Source organism: Heptranchias perlo, chromosome X (assembly GCF_035084215.1).
Source record: "Heptranchias perlo isolate sHepPer1 chromosome X, sHepPer1.hap1, whole genome shotgun sequence".
NCBI classification, from domain to species: Eukaryota; Metazoa; Chordata; class Chondrichthyes; order Hexanchiformes; family Hexanchidae; genus Heptranchias; species Heptranchias perlo.
The window spans coordinates 10485252-10506737 of NC_090370.1; the positions used below are offsets into that span (position 1 = coordinate 10485252).

At 46.0% G+C, this 21486-nt stretch overlaps 1 protein-coding gene across 1 annotated transcript in view; it reads left to right on the forward strand.

Annotated features, from left to right (window-relative positions):
- The first annotated feature begins 241 nt into the window (after positions 1 to 241).
- The window catches only part of LOC137307264 (formin-like protein 3), a 145097-nt gene continuing 123852 nt past the window's right edge, over positions 242 to 21486 (forward strand). The window contains exon 1 of the mRNA XM_067976697.1: positions 242 to 677. Coding sequence (XP_067832798.1) covers positions 564 to 677 — 114 coding nt within the window. The 5' untranslated portion in view covers positions 242 to 563. The remainder of the gene's footprint in view (positions 678 to 21486) is intronic.

The window sequence follows — 21486 nt, forward strand, 5'->3', positions numbered from 1 at the left end:
GCAGTTTTTTTTTTAGAAATCCTACAATGCTCCAGGCCTCCAAATTCCAATATGGCAGATGTGAATATCCTCTATACAATCAGCGGAACTGCAATCCCCATACAGTCGCTACGTCCCGTCCCTCTCTTTGTCATGAGGGTGATTGACAGCCGGCGGGACCAATGGGAGGAAGGCTCCCTCCTGAATTAGTGAATGGGCGCGCTCTTGGGCTCACTCCCTGCCTTCAGTGTAGAGAGGCTGCGAGAAAGTGACACTGAACAATGAATGGAGCCAGAGAGTCCTTACTACAAATCGAGCAGGACATCCAGACAGAAAGCAGCTGAAATGATTCCTGTAGGATAATTTCCAACTGTTGGAAACTTATTTCCTTTGAGGACAGAGGGGAGGGAAAAAAAAACAACTTTAGTATTTTTTGACAAGTTTTTTTTTAAAAAAAAGTTTGTTTGAAAAGTTTTGGGAAGAGTACCAGGCGGACACTGCGGGAAGTCAATTCTTGGGATTTCCCCCCTCCCAAAAAGGGGGAAAATAAAGAAAGGGGAATTTTAATTTCTGCCCCGGATGAAATGGGAAACACTGGAAGTCTGGATAGGCAGACGAATTTGAGTGCTCAAACCATGCCGCTGAAATTACCGATCCCTGAACAATGCGAACTGGAGGAGAGGTTTGCGATCGTTTTGGTAAGTGAAAATGTCTCATTTTCACTCTTAATGAGATCCTAATCACCCTCTTCCCCCGTCCTCCCATCAGTTTTATTTGAATTCAAGTCCGCCTGTCGATCTTTGCTTTATTTTGTACGGTTCTGTGCGATCCACTTATTTTCTCAGTATCTTTGAATTTAAAGTCTCCTTTCGTCTCCCCTCCTCCCAGAGTCCAGTAACGGTCACCATTTTCTAGCTAATTAAAGGGACAGGATTCCTTTTACTAGACGTATTGAAGATGGGCTTTTATAACTACCAGAAAGCAATGCAGACAAACGGCGCTGTCACCCTGGAATATTTTAGGTTCTTTTCTTGTGTTGTAAGAGTGAACTCCAGAACTGGCGTGCGTGAGAGAGAGAGAGAGAGAGAGACTTAGTTTGCAGTTGGAAGCTAAATTCGAAGTTCAAACGGCTGACAGTTCAGTCACAGTCACAGAAAGCAGATGTTTGAGAGGAAAACTAAAATTTGGAGACTTTTGTTTGATTGTTTTCAAGCCCCCTCGCTCCCCCTCTCGATTTGAGAACACACTCGCACGGTTTAATACTGTATCTGGGAAAAGACCTTTGTGCTGCTCAGGTTGAATTGAAAGCAGATCTGTGTTTCAAAAGCCAGTTTAATTTTCTTTTTAAAGTTGCTACGAGGATCGACTAAAAGAGCTAAGGGTCTCCTTTAGCAAGACAAAAGGACCTGCCCTGTGTTGGGATTGTGAGATATGCTTTCAAACTTAAGAAGCCCCAAGCCCAGAGAGGGAGAGAGAGAGAGAGAGAGAGCCTGGCACACGAGCTGCTACCTTGGGGAATAAATGAGCCCCTGATGCTGAGTCCGCAGGGTCTTTCAAAAAGAAATCCGGATGTATTTCTGCAGTGGGACAAAAATCGCAACTCTGTAACAAAGTGGGAGGGTTTGTGCTGGGACAGTCTTGAGTACAATAACAGATGGGAGATGAGTGGTATCAGTTCACTCGGCAGAATGCCTAGGCAGATGGGTCGAATAACCTGTTCTCATTCTTAAGATTCTGGTTCTTTTTTGTGGTAAACTGTTCAGAAGGTCTTGTGGCTCAGTGTTTGTAATTTGGGTATTCTGTGGGGTCTAGAGGTGTGTTGTTGTGGGGAAGATGTGGAGATGCCGGTGATGGACTGGGGTGGACAAATGTAAGGAGTCTTACAACACCAGGTTATAGTCCAACAGTTTTATTTCAAATAAAGCTGTTGGACTATAACCTAAGGAATCTTACAACACCAGGTTATAGTCCAACAAATTTATTTTAAAATCACAAGCTTTCGGAGATTATCCCCTTCGTCAGGTCACCTGACGAAGGGGATAATCTCCGAAAGCTTGTGATTTTAAAATAAATTTGTTGGACTATAACCTGGTGTTGTAAGACTCCTTACAGTTGTGGGGATGGAGGATGGAGTGCAAGTAGTACCATTATCACCTCAAAAGTTTTGTTATGGGCAGCACAAATATTCAATGTTAATTTTGTTTATAGTCTTCCCTGCTTTGGAGATGGATTGTTGTTTGCTGCTGCCCGTATCCTAACTCTCACCAAGTCCCGTTCACCCATCACCCCTGTGCTCGCTAACCTACGTTGGCTCCCAGTCTGGCAACACCTTAATTTTAAAATTCTCATCCTTATTTACAAAACCCTCCCTGGCCTCGCCCCTCCCTATCTCTGTAACCTCCTCTAGCCCTACAACCCTCCGAGATCTCTGCGCTTTCTGGCCTCTTGCGCATCCACCACTGGCGGCCGTGCCTTCAGCTGTCTAGGCCCTAAGCTCTGGAATTCCCTCCCTAAACCTCTCCGCCTCTCTATCTCTCTCTCCTCCTTTAAGACGCTCCTTAAAACCTACCTCTTTGACCAAGCTTTTGGTCACCTGTCCTAATATCTCCTTATGTGGCTCGGTGTCAGTTTTTGTCTGTTAACGCTCCTGTGAAGCACCTTGGGATATTTTACTACGTTAAAGGCGCTATATAAATGCAAGTTGTTGTTTACAGTTTTCTCCCCAGAAGACGCTGACCCTTGCTGCGATACAGTAGCCCACCAGTATCTCACTAAAGTGGCCATTCTTCATGTGTGAACCTTAACAATGAGTGTTGGCAGGCAATTTACCATGGGAGGCATCACAGCCCAACCCAGTCCTGCCCTCACATGAAGCCCACACACAGGCACTTTCCAGCATAGGTCACTGCGTGGTGATTCGGAGTGCGACCCTTGGCTGATGTCCCCCTTTTCCCCAGGGACACTGAGGGAAGTCTTTGCAACTCAGTTAACTCAGCACAAATTCGGGATGGCACATTGCACCATCCTGGCACTACGCCAGCTGGTGCATTTACCCACTAAGCCATCGGGGGAGCCTCTGGCATCTGATCTAAAGGCTTGAATATGAAGGAGTATTAGTCATCTATTAGAGACCTGTGTTGCTATCAAACTAGGAGTTTCAAAAGGGGCTTTGTCTTGCATTAGAGAAACAGAGCAGAACCTAGCACAAGGGAGGGATCTAACAACGGACACCTACAGTGTGGAGTCGTGAAAACTTGATAATTACTAAACTTGTGTCATTGTTTTGGAGCCATTTAATACTCTCGGTGCCTTGACTAGGTTTGATTTCTTGTATTGAGCTGTAGCCAAGAATGGAATCCAATTCTTAGTCTAGTCCAGCTGCTTTATTATATACTTATCCATAGAATAAAGCAGAATCATTGAAGTCATCAATGATTTCATGCTGGATCGGTGTCACAATTGCTTTATTACAAAGTAGTGTTTGATTAGGAGCCTTTGAGAAGCAGTCCATGCTACTACATCTATTTTGTCTCAAAAATACAACTTGCATTTATATGGCGCCTTTAAGGTAGTAAGACGTCCCCACAGGAGCATGATCAAACAAAATTTGACACCGAGCCACATGAGGAGATATTAAGACAGGGCACTAAAAGCTTGGTCAAAGAGGTAGGTTTTAAGGAGCATCTTAAAGGAGGAGAGAGAGGTGCGGAGGTTTAGGGAAGGAATTCCAGAGCTTGGGGCCAAGGCAGCTGAAGGCACGGCCGCCATTGGTGGAGCGATTAAAATCGGCGATGTGCAAGAGGCCAGAATTGGAGGATCACAGAGATCTTGGAGGGTTGTAGGGCTGTTCATGTGGCAGCCTAGACAGTGATCATGAGTAGGGCACTTAACCGTGGGAGGCATCACAGCCAAGCCTGATCCTCTCTTCACCAGATGGCCCCCGCATACTTTCCAGCGGGGGCCACTGGATAGTACCTCTATCAACTAAGTGTCAGCCTTAGCTCAGTGGTAGAGCTCTCACCTCTGACTCAGAAAGTTGTGGGTTCAGGTCCCATTCTAGACATTTCAGCACAAAATTGAAGCTGGCACTCCCAGTGCGGTGCTGTCTTTCAGATGAAATTTTAAACCGAGGCCCTGTCTGCCCTCTCGGGTGGTTGTAAAAGATCCCACGGCCGTTATTTCGAAGAAGAGCAGGGGAGTTCTCCCCAATGTCGTGACTGATATTTATCCCTCAACCAACATCACTTCAAAACATATTATCTGGTCATTATCACATGACTGTTTGTGGGATCTTGCTGTGCGTAAATTGGCTGCCACGTTTCCTACATTACAACAGTGACGACATTTCGAAAAGTACTTCATTGGCTGTAATGCACTTGGGGACATTGTGAAAGGTGCTATATAAATGCAAGTTCCTTTCTTTTTTAAACCACTGGGGAGCACTGGCCAAATTTCAATGAAAGGATCACTATACTGTGGAGAAAAGCCTGTTGTATGATTGATGCAGTGTGGGCCAACCCTTCTCTGTAAGACTGCCTGTGAGAGACTTGCAACATGTGTGGCGTATTGAAGGGGTGTGCAACAGGGTTTGTGGTTTCATAGGGACGGAACAATGTGTCGCATATCTCGAAGTGTTCAAGAGAGGGGCTATTCATGAACAGGCCGAGAGAGCACCTTGGAAAAAGTAGCCTGCTTGAACACTGAAGGAATGTTCTTATTTGAAGTCAACTGTATCCTTGGCTTCGTCCTGTCTGTGTTGGATTCAGCCATGATCCAAGTGTTCCTTACTGTACATATCTCTCAACCACAGCAGAGAATTCATATGGTATCCCAGCTTTATTTGAATAGTCCAGCGGAATTTCACACATTCTTGGAAGTAAATTCAACCATTTTTTCTGCAACTCGCCGAATTTTGGAAAGTTAATTTCAAATCCTCAGACAAAGTCAAGAGTTCAAAATTTGGGTAAATTGACTTTTGAGGCTCCTTTTTTAGTTTTAAACTGCTGAAGCTTGTTGGCATAACTGGTCTGCTGTGCCATGCAAACATTTGGCAATGCTGGCAGTATGCTGATTGGTTTGTACCCAGACTTCATCGCTCTTATGTTCACTAAAGAGTGATCACATGTCAGAAAGTAGTTTTGACCACAAGTACGGCTGTTTCCTATGGGAGAGATGGGTTGGGCATTTCTTGTTTGAATTTTTATGCTTGCCAAAAGTGTTCCCTTCCCTCACCTAGACATCAAGAATACAATTTTAGGTTTGTATTTCATTGAATATAGAAGATTAAGGGGTGATCTAATTGAGGTGTTTAAGATGACTAAAGGATTTGATAGGGTCGATAGAGAGAAACTATTTCCTCTGGTGGGGGAGTCCAGAACAAGGGGGCATAACCTTAAAATTAGAGCTAGGCCGTTCAGGGGTGATGTCAGGAAGCACTTCTTCACACAAAGGGGAGTGGAAATCTGGAACTCTTTTTCCCCCCCCCCCCCCAAAAAAAAATAGCTGTTGAGGCTGGGGGTCAATTGAAAATTTCAAATGAGATGATGGATTTTTGTTAGGTGAGGGTATTAAGGGTTACTGAACCAAGGCGGGTAAATGGAGTTAAGATACAGGTCAGCCATGATCTAATTGAATGGGTTAACAGACTTGAGGGGCTGAATGGCCTCCTCCTGTTCCTATGTTCCTATTCCTTGGTCGGTAATACAGATTTGTTTCCTGTGTAAAAGTGGCTGATGTCTTTGTTATGTGATCATGTGGTCAGGCCCCAGAGCAACCAGTGCAGAAATACAGACATTGGAGAAAGGTAGACATTTGTCTCAAGTGTATGTTCTCGTCTCCCCGTCCCCTGAATTTAACCCTTCTTGGGTTTTCCACCTCCAGTGCAAACAGATCCTTCCACCCAACCCATATAGAATAATCTGCATTAACAATACAGTATATTAATATGCATAGAATTACATGGAATTTTACAGCACAAAAACAGGCTAATTGGCCCAACTGATCCATGCCAATGTTTATGCTCCACACGAGCCTCCTCCCACCTTACTTCATCTCACCCTATCAATATAACCTTCTATTCCTTTCTCCCTCATGTACTTATCTACATCACTGAAGTATCCCTATCAACTAGGCATGGTGCATTGGGTTGCTCCAGTGTTCAGCGTCAAGGGCGAGTCGATCCCTATGTTCACTAAACGTGCCTGGCTGTATGTATATATAATAGTGTTCAAAATAATGAAAGGATGGGACAGGGTAGATGGAGGCAGACCATTTCCAGTAGTTGACGGGTCAAGAAAGAGGCGCCATAGATACAAGATTGTGGAACTCGCTGCCACGTGGAGTAGTTGAGGCGATTGGCGTAGATGCGTTTAAGGGGAAGCCAGATAAACACATGAGGGAGAAAGGAATAGAAGGATATGCTGATAGGGTTAGATGAAGTAGGGTGGAGGCTCGTGTGGAGCATAAACAGCGGTATAGACCAGGTGGGCCGAATGGCCTGTTTCTGTGCTGTACATTCTATGTAATTCAATATGACATTAAATGTTAGAGATTTACAACAGAGGGCAGGAGAAACCTCTTCACACAGAGAGATGTGAGGCTGCGGAATTCACTTCCAGGGTTCATAGTTGAGGTAGAAACTGTGTCAACATTCAAGATTAGATTGGATCGGTGGATGAAGGGATGTGGGAACAGGATGGGTCAATGTAATTCGGACTGTTGACTCGCGTGGAGGGTAAACACCGACAGGGACTGGTTGGGCCGAATGGCCTGTTTCGGTCTTTTAACTTCTATATGTGTGTGTATTATACACTCTCTCTGCCATCAACTGCAGGCTGTTATATCCATTTCTGTCTTAACACAGCACACACACGGAAACTCCCTCTCAGTGTGCGGTGCTCTTTACCTGAGCAGTAATAAGGCTGCTTCTGACAGGCTTAATCCCCTTATTGGGATTGGGTTACCATTTAGCGAAAGTAATTGCACAACCAAGTAGTGGAGTGAGGGCAAAGTCCTCAGTCACTACATCGTAGCTACGCTTGAAATGAGTACAGACTGTTTGGAGCAGGAAGGTTTAACCTCTGGTCTGTGCTGACTTTGTTGATCTCAGCTAGGGTGCTCATAAGGCTGGTGCGATTGGCCTCAGTGCCCCTGGGCTATGGGGGAGACCAAGGGGGTGATTTTAACCCCCAAGAACGGGCGGGTGGGAGTTGAAAATAGTTGTTTGTTGGGTCGCGACCGCAACCCGGCTTTATTTCCGGGTTTAACATCAGCGTGTAAAATCACTGGGACTGCAAAGTCCAAAGATTTTGCAGTTGCGACCCAAAAAAACAACTATTTTCAACTCCCACCCGCTCCCAACCCATCTGTTCTTGGGGTTTAAAATTACCCCCCAAGTTTCCTTCTCCAGTGACCCCTGGTGGAAGTCTGTGGATATTGAGCGAGGAATAATCAGGCTCGATTGTGTCCCACACTCCCACCCTCCAGTCGAATGTCCTGCTGACAGTCTCAGTCTAGGGTGTCTGCCGTGGCTCAGTGCTACCCTTGCCTCTGAGTCAGAAGGTTGTGGGTTCATGCCCCACTCCAATGACTTGAGCATAAAATCCAGGCTGACACTCCCAGTTCAGTAGTGAGGGAGTGCTGCACTGTTGGAAGGTGCTGTGTTTCAGATGAGATGTTAAACTGAGGCCCTGTCTGGCGCCTCAGGTAGAAGTAAAAGATCTCATGGGACTATTTCAAAGAAGAGCAGGGGAGTTCCCCCCCAGAGTCCTGGCCAATATTTATCCCACAACCAACATCACTAAAAAACAGATTATCTGGTCATTGTCACATTGCTGTTTGTGGGATCTTGCTGTGCACAAATTAGCATTTCCTACATTACAACAGTGACTACACTTCAAAAAAGTACTTCATTGGCTGTAATGCGCTTTGGGACGCCCTGAGGTTGGGAAAGGCGCTATATAAATGCAAGTTCTTTCTTTTCTTTTTCGGCACACCCATGTAGAATAGCCACTTGGGAAGTCACTGGGAAGCAGCTGGCGATCGTGAAACGAAAGGGGAGATTTCCCACTCGGGCACTTCTGGCATGACCCGGGAGCGCTGAGCAGGAGATCTCCTCTCGTCTCCCAGCACAAGTCAGTGGCTTCAGGAAAGGAAGGGGGAAAGTTGGAGTCGGTGGGAGAGAAATTCCACACCTAATCTACAAGCATGCTTTGGAAAAGCAGCTCACTGACAGCATTCCACGCACTGCCTGATAGCAGGGGTCAAAACGTCGACAGCTGAACTGTTTCGCGGATTGTGTAAAATGTTTTTAAATCTCTTCATCCCCCCCCGCCGCCGGAAGAGCTAAGAGAAACCCGCTCTTTGCTGTAGTCTGTCTTGTCATGTGTAGACAATGGCTTATCATTTATGTAACAGACTTTTCATTGGTGACTTCCTGTCATCAGGCATTGAACCAGTGTGAAACTGTATGTGCATCCTCAAGTTCTGCCTCACCAGCTTAATAGCTCAACCACTTTGCTAGACTGTAACACACAATCGTGGCTGAGCTCCCACTATTGGACGCTGGGTTCCTTTTTAGAAAGTGGGCATGCTGGGTTTTTTTTCGGTGTTGAAGCTCTCTTGCTTTTGTAAGAGGACGAATTAAGCCCCGTTGATGTTGTGGAACCTTTTGTGATCAGTCATTATCACTCGATTCTGATGATTTCCAAAGGAGAGTTAACCTCACATCCTGTTTGAAAGGTCTTTAAGATCATGAAAGGGTTTGATGGGGTTGACGTAGAGAAGATGTTTCCACTTGTGGGGGAGACCAGAACTGGGGGCCGTAAATATAAGATAGTCACTAATAAATCGAATCGGGAATTCAGGAGAAACTTCTTTACCCAGAGAGTGGTGAGAATGTGGAGCTCACTACCACAAGGAATAGTTGAGGCGAATAGCATAGATGCATTTAAGGGGAAGCTAGATAAACACATGAGGGAGAAAGGAATAGAAGGATATGCTGATAGGGTGAGATGAAGAGGGGTGGGAGGAGGCTCGTGTGGAGCATAGACCTGTTGGGCCGAATGGCCTATTTCTGTGCTGTACATTCTATGAAAGCATTTGTACCTCTGATTTGGAATCATTGATCTGAAAGCTGTTCCTTACGTATCTAACCAAGGCCTAGGGTGTGGGAGCACTTTCTTAAACTCGTTTTCGCCCCCTTGGTGACTCACTTTGAAAATGCGCTGCCCAGTGTGGAACTGAGCCACACAGGCCAGGAAAGTTCCGGGTTCCATCCCCTGTCTGTGTGTTGAGTGAGCTGATCTTGGCTCAAGGGATTGTAGCTAAGTTGCAACTGGCCTCAGTGCCCCTACACTAGGGATGGAAAGATCAATCAGAGTTCCTGCTCTTGATCACTATCCAGTGACTGCTGCTGGAAAGTACGTATTGGTGGAGGTAAGTGAGGACAGGATTGGGAGTGACTGTAATAACCTCCCATGGTCAAATAGCCGACGGACACTCAAGCCAGTGGTTTTCAAACTTTGCCATGTTTGAGTCCTCATGCCAGAAAGAAAGAACTTGCATTTATATAGCACCTTTCACGACCTCAGTATGTCCCAAAACACTTTATGGCCAATGAAGTACTTTTGAAGTATAGTCACTGTTATTATGTAGGAAACATGGCAGCTAATTTGCGCACAGCAAGATCCCACAAACAGCAATGTGATAATGACCAGATAATCTTTTTTTTTTAGTGATGTTGGTTGAGGGATAAATATTGGCCAGGACATCAGGGAGAACTCCCCTGCTCTTCTTCAAAATAGGGCCATGGGATCTTTTACATCCACCTGAGAGGGCAGACAGGGCCTTGGTTTAATGTCTCATCTGAAAGACAGCACCTCTGACAGTGTAGCACTGCCCTCAGTACTGCACTGGGGTGTTAGCCTGGATTATGTGCTCAAGTCTCTGGAGTAGGGACTTGAATCCACGACCTTCTGACGCAGAAGCTCAGAAGCAAGTGTGCTACCAACTGAGCCACAGCTGGCAGCTATTGGTTTAGGGACCTCCTGCAAACCCTGGCAGACAATCATGTCAACTACCTGAAGGAAAACAGTGCTGTCACTGCCAAAAACATCTTCTTATTGATGTACAGCAATTACAGAAATCGGGTGATGGACAGACAGAAGTCTCATGGGCCTCTTGGGGTCTGGGGACCTCAACTTGAGAACTTATGATCTATGCTTAAACAGGAAGAATGGTCACTTGGGTTGAGGTACCGGAGGGCAGGTGAACTGGAGTTCAGGAGTGAGGTTGGGCGAGGGTGGGGGTGAAGGTTTTTTTCTAAAAAAAAACCTCACTTTCGGTAATCCTCAAATAATTTTTGATTTTTGAATGCTCTCCTCGTCCTTTTCGAAAGCTGTTGCATTTATAATGTAATTAAGCCAGCGCTGGCTGTACTTGCAGTATTGCAACATAGGAACAGGAGTGAGCCCTTCAGCCCCTCGAGCCTGCTCTGACATTCAGTTAGATCATGGCTGAGCTACACCTCAACTCCATTTACTCACCTTAGCTCCATATCCCTCAATACCCTTACCTAACAAAAATCTATCGATCTTAATCTTGAAAGCTCCAATTGTCCCCCAGTGTCCACAACTTTTTGGGGGAGAGAGTTCCAGATTTCCACTCCCCACTGTGTGAAAAAGTGCTTCCTGATTTCCCTCCTGAATGGCCTGGCTCTAATTTTAAGATTATGCCCCCTTGTTCTTGATGGTCTAGGACAAGGGAACAACACCACCTGCTCGTTCCCCTCCAAGTCACACACCATCCCGACTTGGAAATATATCGCAGTTCCTTCATTGTCGCTGGGTCAAAATCCTGGAACTCCCTTCCTAACAGCACTGTGGGAGAACCGTCACCACATGGACTGCAGCGGTTCAAGAAGGCGGCTCACCACCACCTTCTCAAGGGCAATTAGGGATGGACAATAAATGCCGGCCTCGCCATCGACGCCCACATCCCATGAACGAATAAAAGAAAAGATTCCCCTATTAGCGTAAATAGGGAGAAACTATTTCCTCTATCAAATCCTTTTCCCATTTTAAGCACCTCGATCAGATCACCCCTCAAATCTTCCATACTCAAGGGAATACAGGACAAGATTGAATGAAGCTTACAATGAACACAGTGCGTTGTAAAAACCCTCATGACATCTGAATGCTGGCAAACTCCTGTAATAACCGTAGAATATAATTTAACCATTTCCTGTCCTGTGCTCGGCCACGTGATGAGAAGCTGCTTCTCTCACTGCTCACGTTGATGACTTCTGCTCGCTTTGTAAATTTTCGAGATTGTGGAACAATCAATATTTGAAGGTGGGGGGTCTGCGATCGGTGAAAAAGTAGCAGTTACCAATTTGACCCTTTCTGCAACCCCCCCCCTCATCAAATCATTCTCTCAAGATAATTTGGAAAAGAAAGATGTAAATGGATGTTTGTCTGGTGTGTTTATAAGAAAACGGCAAGGTAGTTTCAGTGAGTAACTGGGGAATTTCAGCTTGGCAGCTTTGGAAAAAATACAAGAGATTGTCCTCAATGTGCGATATTGTCCTCCTCCCTTTTAAGGTGGGTCTTCTTGCTTGAGAATCCACCCCTGATGTCCCCTACCCACTAGAGGGACACGTGTGTAGTTTTTAGGTTTTATGTCAAAAATCAAGCTTAAAAACTTGACAGAGTAAAGGGTTCAGCACACAGTGAGGCAGGTGTCCATGAAAAGTAAATGGGACTTACTGGCCGGGGTTTGCTCTCTGCCATGTTGGATTGTGCAGCCTACAAGAAGTTCTGCACGACCGTGTCCCATGAACGGCAGCCAGTTGGGAAACTGAAGTTGGAGATGACGGAATAGGCCATGCTATCCTTTTAAAGAGATATGATCTAGGAAGTTCCCATCCCACCAAATGTTCTCTCCTTTCTCATGTGACTCATGCTTGGGAGGGATGGGTGGGTGGTGGTTGAGGGGTAGGGGTTGTGTTACAGGACTGTGGGCTCCATCCACCCTGCATTACCTTGCCCAAATGGCCATTCTTCACGTGTGAGCCTAGACCGTAAGTGTTGGCAGGCTATTTGGCCACACAGGGCATCACATCCGAGCCTGATCCTGTCCTCACTTAATATCCACTTTGCAGCGCACATCACTGAATGGGTCATTGGGAACCCAGGCTGATTTTTTTCCTCCTCCTCCTCCCCTGCCCCCCCCTCTCCAAAACACACATGCATGCCCAGCCCAGAAGAGCTGAGGCATATTGTCCCATTTCAACCTCAGCTAACTCAGCACAGACTGGGACAATCCTGGTCTGCATGACTCTGTACCACATAGGCTGGTTGTCTCCTCTTTAATGACCATATTATCAAGCTGTTGTAACTTCCAGAATGTATATGCCAGGAACACTGTCTATCAGAGCTCGTTTTGGGGCGTTGTTTTAATTGCTATCCTCAATCCACTGTACATTGTGTGTGGCCTCAGAAAACCATGTTGAGAAAATGAGTAGCGCGGATGAGACTTAATCCACAGGCATGTGAACTGACATTGAGTTAAGTTCTATATTTTGCAAATGACGTAGCTGAGGCTTTTCCCCATTTTGAAAGTTAATGTCCTTTTTTTTGAGTAGTAAATAGCCTTGTTAACCAGAATGATTCATACTCTTGTTTTGTGTGGGAAAGTGCGCTGGCAGATCACATTTGGAAGAAAGCTGATGCAGATGAAATATTTAGCAGAACCGTCGCATAGTTTGAAATCCCGTTCCTCTCCTTTTTTTTAAATGCGGAGAAAACAAATCTTGTTCATTTCAACTGGCAGGCATCCAAGGTTCTACGCAGTGAATTTGGTCAAGTTTCATCATCTGATTTGTGGGGCCTTTGTGAAATATGACCAAATCCACTGGCTGGAATCTTGGATGCCTGTCAGCTGAAATTTACCAGATGCCTTGTATGGTCGCAGCAGCACCTCTTTCTTTATTCATTCAAGTTCCCCATCCTGTGCTAACAGCTACAACAATTTGCATTTATATAGCGCCTTGAACGTCGCAAAACGTGCCAAGGCGCTAAGTCTTAAAACTGCAACGTCGCTGTACAAAAGGACTGTGGTCTAATTGACCATCTAAGCAATCAGGAATTCTCAGACTGACTCCGAGTTGAGGAGGAGAGAAACCATGCAGAGGTGGTGAATGAGGGTACCAGTTGTATAACACCGTACAGTCCATTCTTAGTGATGTGAAGCTCTCTTTATGTTTCCCCAAGTTTCTCCGCCCCCCCTCCCCGCTTTTCCTGAAGGCACTGAGCCCTTTTGGGGTACGTCCCGTGGGCGTTGCTCTGCCCTCCGGTACCTGGCCCGAAAGACCACTCTTTATTGTATGCATCAGTGCATTTGAATCATACAGCACAGAAGGAGGCTGTTCGGCCCATCGTGCCTATGCCAGCTCTTTGAAAGAGCTATCCAATTAGTCCCTCTTTCCCCATAGCCTTGCAAACATTCCCCTTCAAGTATTTATCCAATTCCCTTTTGAAAGTTACTATCTGCTTCGACCACCCTTTCAGGCAGTGCGTCCCAACTTAAGTGTAGGCAGGCTACTTACGGAAAGATTCAACCTATCCAGGCCCACTCCTGTGTGCTCCCCATCTCCACAAGTGTGGACTTCAGGGCAAAGTGTAGGGGGGAGGGAGAGAGGGGGGGGTGGGATGGTAGTGGGGTACATCTCTGGATAACTATCAAGAACAAAGAATGATGACTGACATATTTGTTTGCCCCTCCCTAGCCCTGATTCTGATTGTAGCGTCCTCACAGCCAACTTCAGCAAGAGCAGCTAACTCAGTACAGACTGAGGTTAACTCAAGAACTTCTGGGTCTGTTTTTGCTCAGTTGCACACCGGGCAGTTTATGTACCAACTGACCTGTAGTGAATGAAGGGTATAGTTTCCGACTGGTACTGTTCCTATGTGAATGCTAATGAGCTCGTGCTGAGTCTCTCGCTGTGCTTTTGTAAATGTAGGTGATAATGTGTATAAATGGGTTGACTCCTGTGGTAAAGAAGTGCCGAGTGATTTAATACGAGTGCATTAAGCCGGTTGGAAATATACCCTAGATCCATGTCTCCATTTACCCACCGCATACTGCTACAGAATGGAATAACGCTTCCTGTCGGTAATGAGATTACGGCCTGTTTTATGGGGAAAATGTGAGGTTTACTCCCCAGTGTCTCCCACATCACTGGGAGCTGCTGCTTTCCGTTACATCATGTGTATCGTAATTCAGTCTCAAACGCTTGAAGTTGGGGCGTTTGGGGAAATGTTTATTCTTGAAATATTATTTAACCCACCTCAAATAACCCATTGTCTTTGGCCTGTAAATGTAGATGTATTTTTGGTCGTCTTTTAACGTACCTGAGCAGCATGTAAATTGTAAGGCAATCACTTTCTCATACAGCGAATGGCCAAAACTTCAACAGGAAAGGGACGCACTGTAATTAACTGCTTCTTAAAGGGGCATCGTCAGAAGTTGTTCACGTTCATCCACTCCTCAATCCTGTCTAACCCTGAGAATATATCTGCAGGCCCTGTATCTGCTCGCTCTTCCAGTCACAGTGATCCACTACATAGTTAATGTTCAAATTTCAAATCTCATTCCAAGCTATCTAAAATATCCGGAGGGAAGGACACAGCTAGTCGAGCCCTATTCTGTCTGCATCCCACCCCTTTTGGCCAACACTACCCAATTTTAAAAAATCCTCATCCTCAAGGATCCAAATGGCTTCCCTAAGTGGGGCCCACTTATACCCTTCTGGAGGCCGCCACACCTCGTTGGGCATACTGACCTCCAAATATACACCAGGTCTCACTTAAGGCCCGGAATCTGGGAACTCCCAGTGTAGGGAGTCCCTTGCCCCACTCCACCCCGCCCCCTCCCCTCCCGCTTTTGCGTCATTGTAAGGGGCGGATGGAGGCCGTGTAAATTCGTCTGCCAAGTTTCCCAATGAGTTTTAATTTTGGAACGTTGGAAAGAAGTTTGTGTGCATTTCCACATCTTAAATTGGAAGAAAAATGAATAGAGCATTCCTGATGCTCCAGGGCCCACCAATAATTTAAGAACTTAGTAGCTTCCTGGACCGTTTTTTGAGCGGCCATTGGAGGTCCCTTTAAGGACAGCTGTTTAGGCTGCTCGACGGTTGGTACAGATGTGCAGGGCGCCATGCAAGCTCCGCCCATTTTTACTTGAAAGTTAAGATTGGGGTCCAAGAGCCAGCGCAGGCCTCCGATTTACATATTTAAACAGCCTCCCGCCTGTTTCAGGAGGGCGAGCTGCTTGCCCATTTACAGGCCCGCCTGAAAATGCCTTGGGCGTGAATATAGTGACCGAGGTGCTCTCTTTCCCACCCCGCCCCCTCTGCCAACCGATTTTGTTAATTGCCGGCCACCTGTTGTTCAGGTGAGACGCGGTCAGCCGACAGTTGAAAATCGCCCCCTATGGTTCCGTATAAAATAACCCCCACCCAGCATGAAGCAGGGTCAAAGTTTGGAATTCTGGAGGAAATACCTTGGGATAACCTCCCTGCTTTTCGAAGAAGTAAAATGCAGGCAATATCTGCATGGGTCGGACAATATTTTAAATCTGCTTGACATTTCATGAACATGCCTGAGTCTTTCCCCCTCCTTTCTTAAAATCTTTCTCGTTGCTGCTTCTCTTCCCCCGCAGTGACCTTTCCCCAGAGAAGGGTGATGAAGTTGTCCCATTCCGTATGCAAATGATTTTTTTTTGAAAAGTAACTTTTTTCACTCCTCTCTCCTCACTTTCCTTTTCTCTCACTCCTGCTGCACCAAACAAGATTGGAATTACTGCTGCTCCTTGATTCACACAATGGGGTTACAGAACCTCTCGTTCGATGTGAACACTTCAGTTTGTTTCAAGGGAGCAGTTCCCAAGACTACATTGTTTAATAAGACTGGCTAAAGGAAAACAATTACTTTTTTTTTTGGAATTGCTCAATTAAGAGGCTCTTTTTTAAAAAAAAACAAATATTTGGGGTAAAGACATCCTGGGCTACGACCTTTTTCACAATTGTTGTCTGTACTGCTCGTCACTGGCGGACTGGAGAGGCGGCCTCTTTGCTGCACTAACATTACAGCTGACTGTCAGAATGTATGTCTGAGTCTGGTGGATTGTCTTGATTCTGACTGAATTCCTTGTTCAAACTTCACTCTTTCCTCTTCACCCACTTGCCCTATTCCGTCCTGCTCCAGAGACTTGAGCATATAATCTCGGTTGATACTCCAGTGCAGTACTGAGGGAGTGCTGCACTGTTATCTTTCTTATGAGATGTTAAACCGAGGCTCCGTCTGCCCTCTCAGGTGGACGTAAAAGATCCCACGGCACTATTTGAAGAAGAGCAGGAGAGTTCTCCCCAATGTCCTGGTCGATATTTATCTCTTAACCAACATCATTTTAAAAACAGATTACCTGGTCATTTATCTCATTGCTGTTTGAGGGATCTTGCTGTGCACAAATTGGCTGCTGTGTTTCCTACATTACAACAGTGACTACACTTCAAAAATACTTCATTGTAAAGCACTTTGGGATGTCCTGAGGTTGTGAAAGGTATGCTATAAATGCAAGTTCTTTTTTTCAGTTTTCGTGATGTTGGTTGAGGGATAAATATGGGCCAGGGCACCGGGGAGAACTTCCTCTGCTCTTCTTCGAAATAGTGCCATGGGATCTTTTACATCCACCTAACAGGGCAGACAGGGCCTCGGTTTAACGTTGCCTCTGAAAGTCAGCACCTCCGACAGTGCCGCACTCCCTCAGTACTGCACTGGGGAGTATCAGCCTGGATTATGTGCTCAAGTCTCTGGAGTGGGACTTTGAACCCACGTCCTCCTGACTCGGAGGTGAAAGTGCCACTACTTCTTACTTTGGCTCCTTCCTTAATCCTTCTTCCTTTACTGACATCCTTTGCCGTACTGTCTCCTCTGACCTCGAATAGATCTCTCCAGTCGCCTCCATGGCTAAGGCTGCTTCCATGAAGCTCAGTTTCCTCTTTCATGCCAAATACTTCTTTTCCCGTCCACAACTCTTGACTGTCCAAGAAGCCCAAGGCCAGGAATTTCCTCGGAGTTGCTCCGGCTCCACTGCACCCGAACCAATTTCTTATGTTCTTATGTTCTTATGAACCGTGGCGGAAGCCCTGTTCATGGGCCCAAACTACGGAGCAGAATCAGCTCAGCGGAAATTCCCAGCCCAACTCTAATCGAGGGACGAGCACTGTTCCCAAATGTGGGGCGGCTGCTCCATCACCTCCCTGGCACTCCTGGACAGGACAGCAGAAAAAGCTCCCCCATCATTCGCACCTTCTCTGTCGGTTAAGGGATTGCCACTAATCAACACAATTCAAAGTAGACTCCACAGTTTACATGTTGACGAGATGCCACAACACATGACCTCACCAGAACTGAGGCACAATGTTTGATTTGTAAAATAGGAACGAACAGGACAACCAAAAGTATGGTTGAAAAGATAGGTCTTGAGGCAAGATGGAAGGGTTTAGGGAGGGAGTTAAGAGAGTGGGGCTGAGATAGCTGAATCATCTTCTCCTGAGGAACGATTGGAGAACTGAAAGGTACAGGCTGGGATGTACAGCTGGAGGAGGTTGCAGAGGAAGGGAAGTCCATGGGCGGGATTTGTCAATGAGGACAATGATTTTGATTTCAATACATTGAGGGGTGAGGGAGCCAATGGAGTTTGGCGAGGAGAGGGGGTGATGGGGCGAGCAGGACTTGGTGTGGGACAGGATGTGGGCAGCAGAGTTTTGGACGAGACAGTCAGTGAAGTGCAAAGATGAGAACGCGAGTGAGAGGAAATGGGAAACCACTGAATGTGTGTGACCCAGATAGTCGGCGGCTTAAAGGTGCAGTCATACTGCATTCGGTGCGAGGTCAAACTGGTGTGAGACAACCTCATACAGGGGGGCTTGCACGTCTGGGCTTTGATGTGCTTGGTAGACTCCTGAGTTACACCGCTGCTTTTGCAATGATGTGTACCCAAAACCAGTTCGCATCGAGGGGAATGTGAATGAGTTGAGTCTTCGAGGGAGGAAACTTGTCGTGGCTTTGCTGGGGTGTTTAGTGAGGGGGTGGAGTTGGGGAATGAACACAATTGCAGGTCACGGCAATTACCAGCAGGTCGTTTAAGAGCTGTTTCCTGCTGAAAGCTAATTGCTCCTGTGTAAGTAATTCCTCCAAACTCCCCTTTCCTCCCTTGCAAGTCTGCTGTACAATAAAAGCTACAAGTTGTTTCAATTAAGGCGACTTGTGTGATTTGTGTAGGGCTGTTTTTTTTTGTCTTTTAAATTCCATTTTTATATTAGTTCGCTGAAGTCTGTCTCTTTGTGTTTAACATTCCAAAGTCCGCCACCCCCTCCCAACGCATGTTCCCTTAAACCTTTATCCCCCACCACTTTGGTTTTCGTCCTTCCTCTCTTGAAGGTGCTGTCTCTGTCTGGGATACAGTTCCGCAGATGCCAGCCGCTCTCTGGTACCTCACCCATCTGTTTTTTGTATGCGTCAGCCTGAGTGGTTAGTTTTGGCGGGCTATTGCACCATGGCGGGGGTGGGTATCACAACCGAGCCTGGACTGCGTCCTCGTCCAGCATCCACGCACCCAAGCGTTCCAGCAGGGGCGATCGGGAGCAAGAATCGTAGAATCTTACCGCACGGAAAGAGGCCATTCGGCCCACCGTGCCTGTGCTAGCACTTTGAAAGAGCTATCCAATTCGTCCCACTTCCCTGCTCTTTCCCCATAGCCCTGCAAATTTTTCCTTTTCAAGTATTTATCCAATTCCTTTTTGAAAGTTACCGAGTGGCTCGGTGCCAATTTTTGTCTGATAATTGCACCCGTGAAGCGCCTCGGGACGTTTTGCTATGTTTACGGCGCTATATAAATGCAATTTGTTGTTGTTGTTGAATCTGCTTCCATCACCCCGACAGGCCATGCACGCCAGATCGTAACAACTTGCCGCGTAAAAAAGTTTCTAATCCTCTCGTCTCTGGTTCTTTTAGCAATGACCTTAAACCTGTGTCCTCTGGTTACTGACCCTCCTGCCAGTGGAAACAGATTCTCCTTATTTACTCTATCAGAGTCCTGGCTTGCTTTTTTTCGCTCTCCCCACCCCGGGTGCATTGTGGTCATTAATGCCAGCCCTCATTATCACTCTCACTGAGATCAGTAAACTCGGCATAGTTCGAGGAACAAACCCGTCACCAACTGTTTCACTACAATATAAAACAGACCATAATATGCAGATAGATGCCCTTTGCGTTACTGAGGTGCTTCATTTTCACTAACCACTTTTTTTTTCTTCTAAAATCATACGAGTTGAGATTTCGTCGAAGATATTTGGGAGAGATTTTCCATTTCGGGTGGAATACCACGGGTGGGGAGTGTGCAATTTCCCGATATGTGCTCCCGGAGTGTGCCAGGGTCACCAAAATCTCCCCGCTTTGTGTTTGGGTAATGCCTGACGTTTAGACCACTGGTTGCTGAGGAAGGAGAATTGTCCCTAGGATGAGCTCCACAATCCAGGGCCCCTAGCAGGGAAGCCCCACTTGAAGACAAAGGTTGGAGATGGAGCTACAACGTTGTAGCCCCCCGATTCTTCGACCCAGTGCTCAGGATGTGCCCTCTTGGCCATTACTGCTTGTGCAGCACTTGGTGGCCACTTTTACTGAGTGTCATGATGGAGTTTTGGAAACTGGACGTTTAATAACCAAATTGGCTGGTGATGTGTGTGGCATGGCTTACAAATGGGGAGAAAATGACCGCGCCCTGAGTGAAGGCAGCTCCTTTAGTAGTTAAAGATATGACTCTTATTCTTACTGACCTACATTGGCTCCTGGTTCCCCAATGACTCAAATTGAAACTTCTCGCTCTACTGTTTAAATCCCTGCATGGTCTGGCCGCGCCCCATCTCCATAATCTCCCCTAGCCCCGACAACCCCACCACCAAATTCTCTGTTCCTCTGACTCTGGCCTCATGACCTCCCTTAAAACCCACCTCTTTGATCAAACGTTTAGTCACCCTTCCTAATCTCTCCTTCTTTGGCTCGACTTCTATTTTTCTCATGCCCCTGTGAAGTACGTTGCGACGTTTTTCTACTTTAAAGGCGCTATATAAATGCACATTGTTATTTGCTTAGTATCTGGAATGTCCTTGCTTACTGTATGCATAATTTTGTAGCTCAATTAGCATGGGAAATGTTTATTATCATTTGGTACTTCCCAACAGAAAGATTTGCATTTTTATCGCAAGTTATCATGTCTCTCGGAAATATCTCAAACCACTTGGAATACAATGAAATCATTCGAAATGCAGCGACTATTGATAAGTAGACAAATGTGGCAGCCATTTTGTGTGCATCAAGATCCCACAGAGAGCTACAAGATGTTTTTGATCATGTTGGTTGATGGAAGAATGTTGGCCAAGACACCAGGGGAACTCCCTGTTCTTCTTCGAATAATGCCATGGGATCCACTTGAACAGACAGGCAGGCAGGACCTACCACGACCAGAAATTAGATGCCCCAGGCCTAGTTGAGAATGTTCTGCCGCTGTTTCAAATGAGGTTCAGCATCTTGTCAGTAATTTAGTCCAACCTTTTACCCCTATGGAAGGCCTACTTGAGCTGCATCTGCACTGCTTTTGAGTTGTGGGTCACTTGACACTTTATGAAAGAAGCACAGTGTTCATTAATCTTGGGTGAGTTCATTGATCTCAGTTGGGATTCTTCTGTAGTGTGGTTATCTGAGAACTGGATCACCAGATGAGTGTCGTTATTCTTTTAAGCTTTGCTGTTTTGTATCACATCTTGTTGAACAGGGACTATGCCAGAGGTGGATTGACTGTTTCATAAGGAAATTTTGTTTCTCAATTTCCCTCCCGCTGCTTTTCTGCCCTCCAGTATCTCGCATAAGTGGCTATGAATGCATAAGTGTCAGCGGTGTGTTTTGTGTGTGTGTGAGAGAATAGTGAGCCATTCTATGCTCTAGGCACCTTGACTGACGGCGTTAATGTTGCCATGTGGCTAACTTGCTTGTAGACGAAATTGGGCAAGAAAAGGCCAATTGGCGGCTGCTCTCCCTCGCCCATTCCATAAATGACCTGCCAAAGATGAGTTAAAAGTTGACCTCCAGGTGAAGCCCATATGCAAATGTCAATCTAGACAAGGGTTTGAACTTGGGGAAGTCCATCGGGAGCATTTATCATTGTAGCCAGGGGCCTTCTCTATTATCATTAACCCGAGGATACACTTTAAAATCACCTCCTGATTTTTATTGCAGCAATAAAATTATCTCATTATGTCTGGTTTTCCAGCTGGAATTGCCTTGGTTTGCGAAAGAGTAGAAAACAATTGACAATAAAACAAGAGAGTTTTTTTTACCTGTGGAAAATTCCAGTCATCTGGGGAAACTCTTGTATATTCTATTACACTGG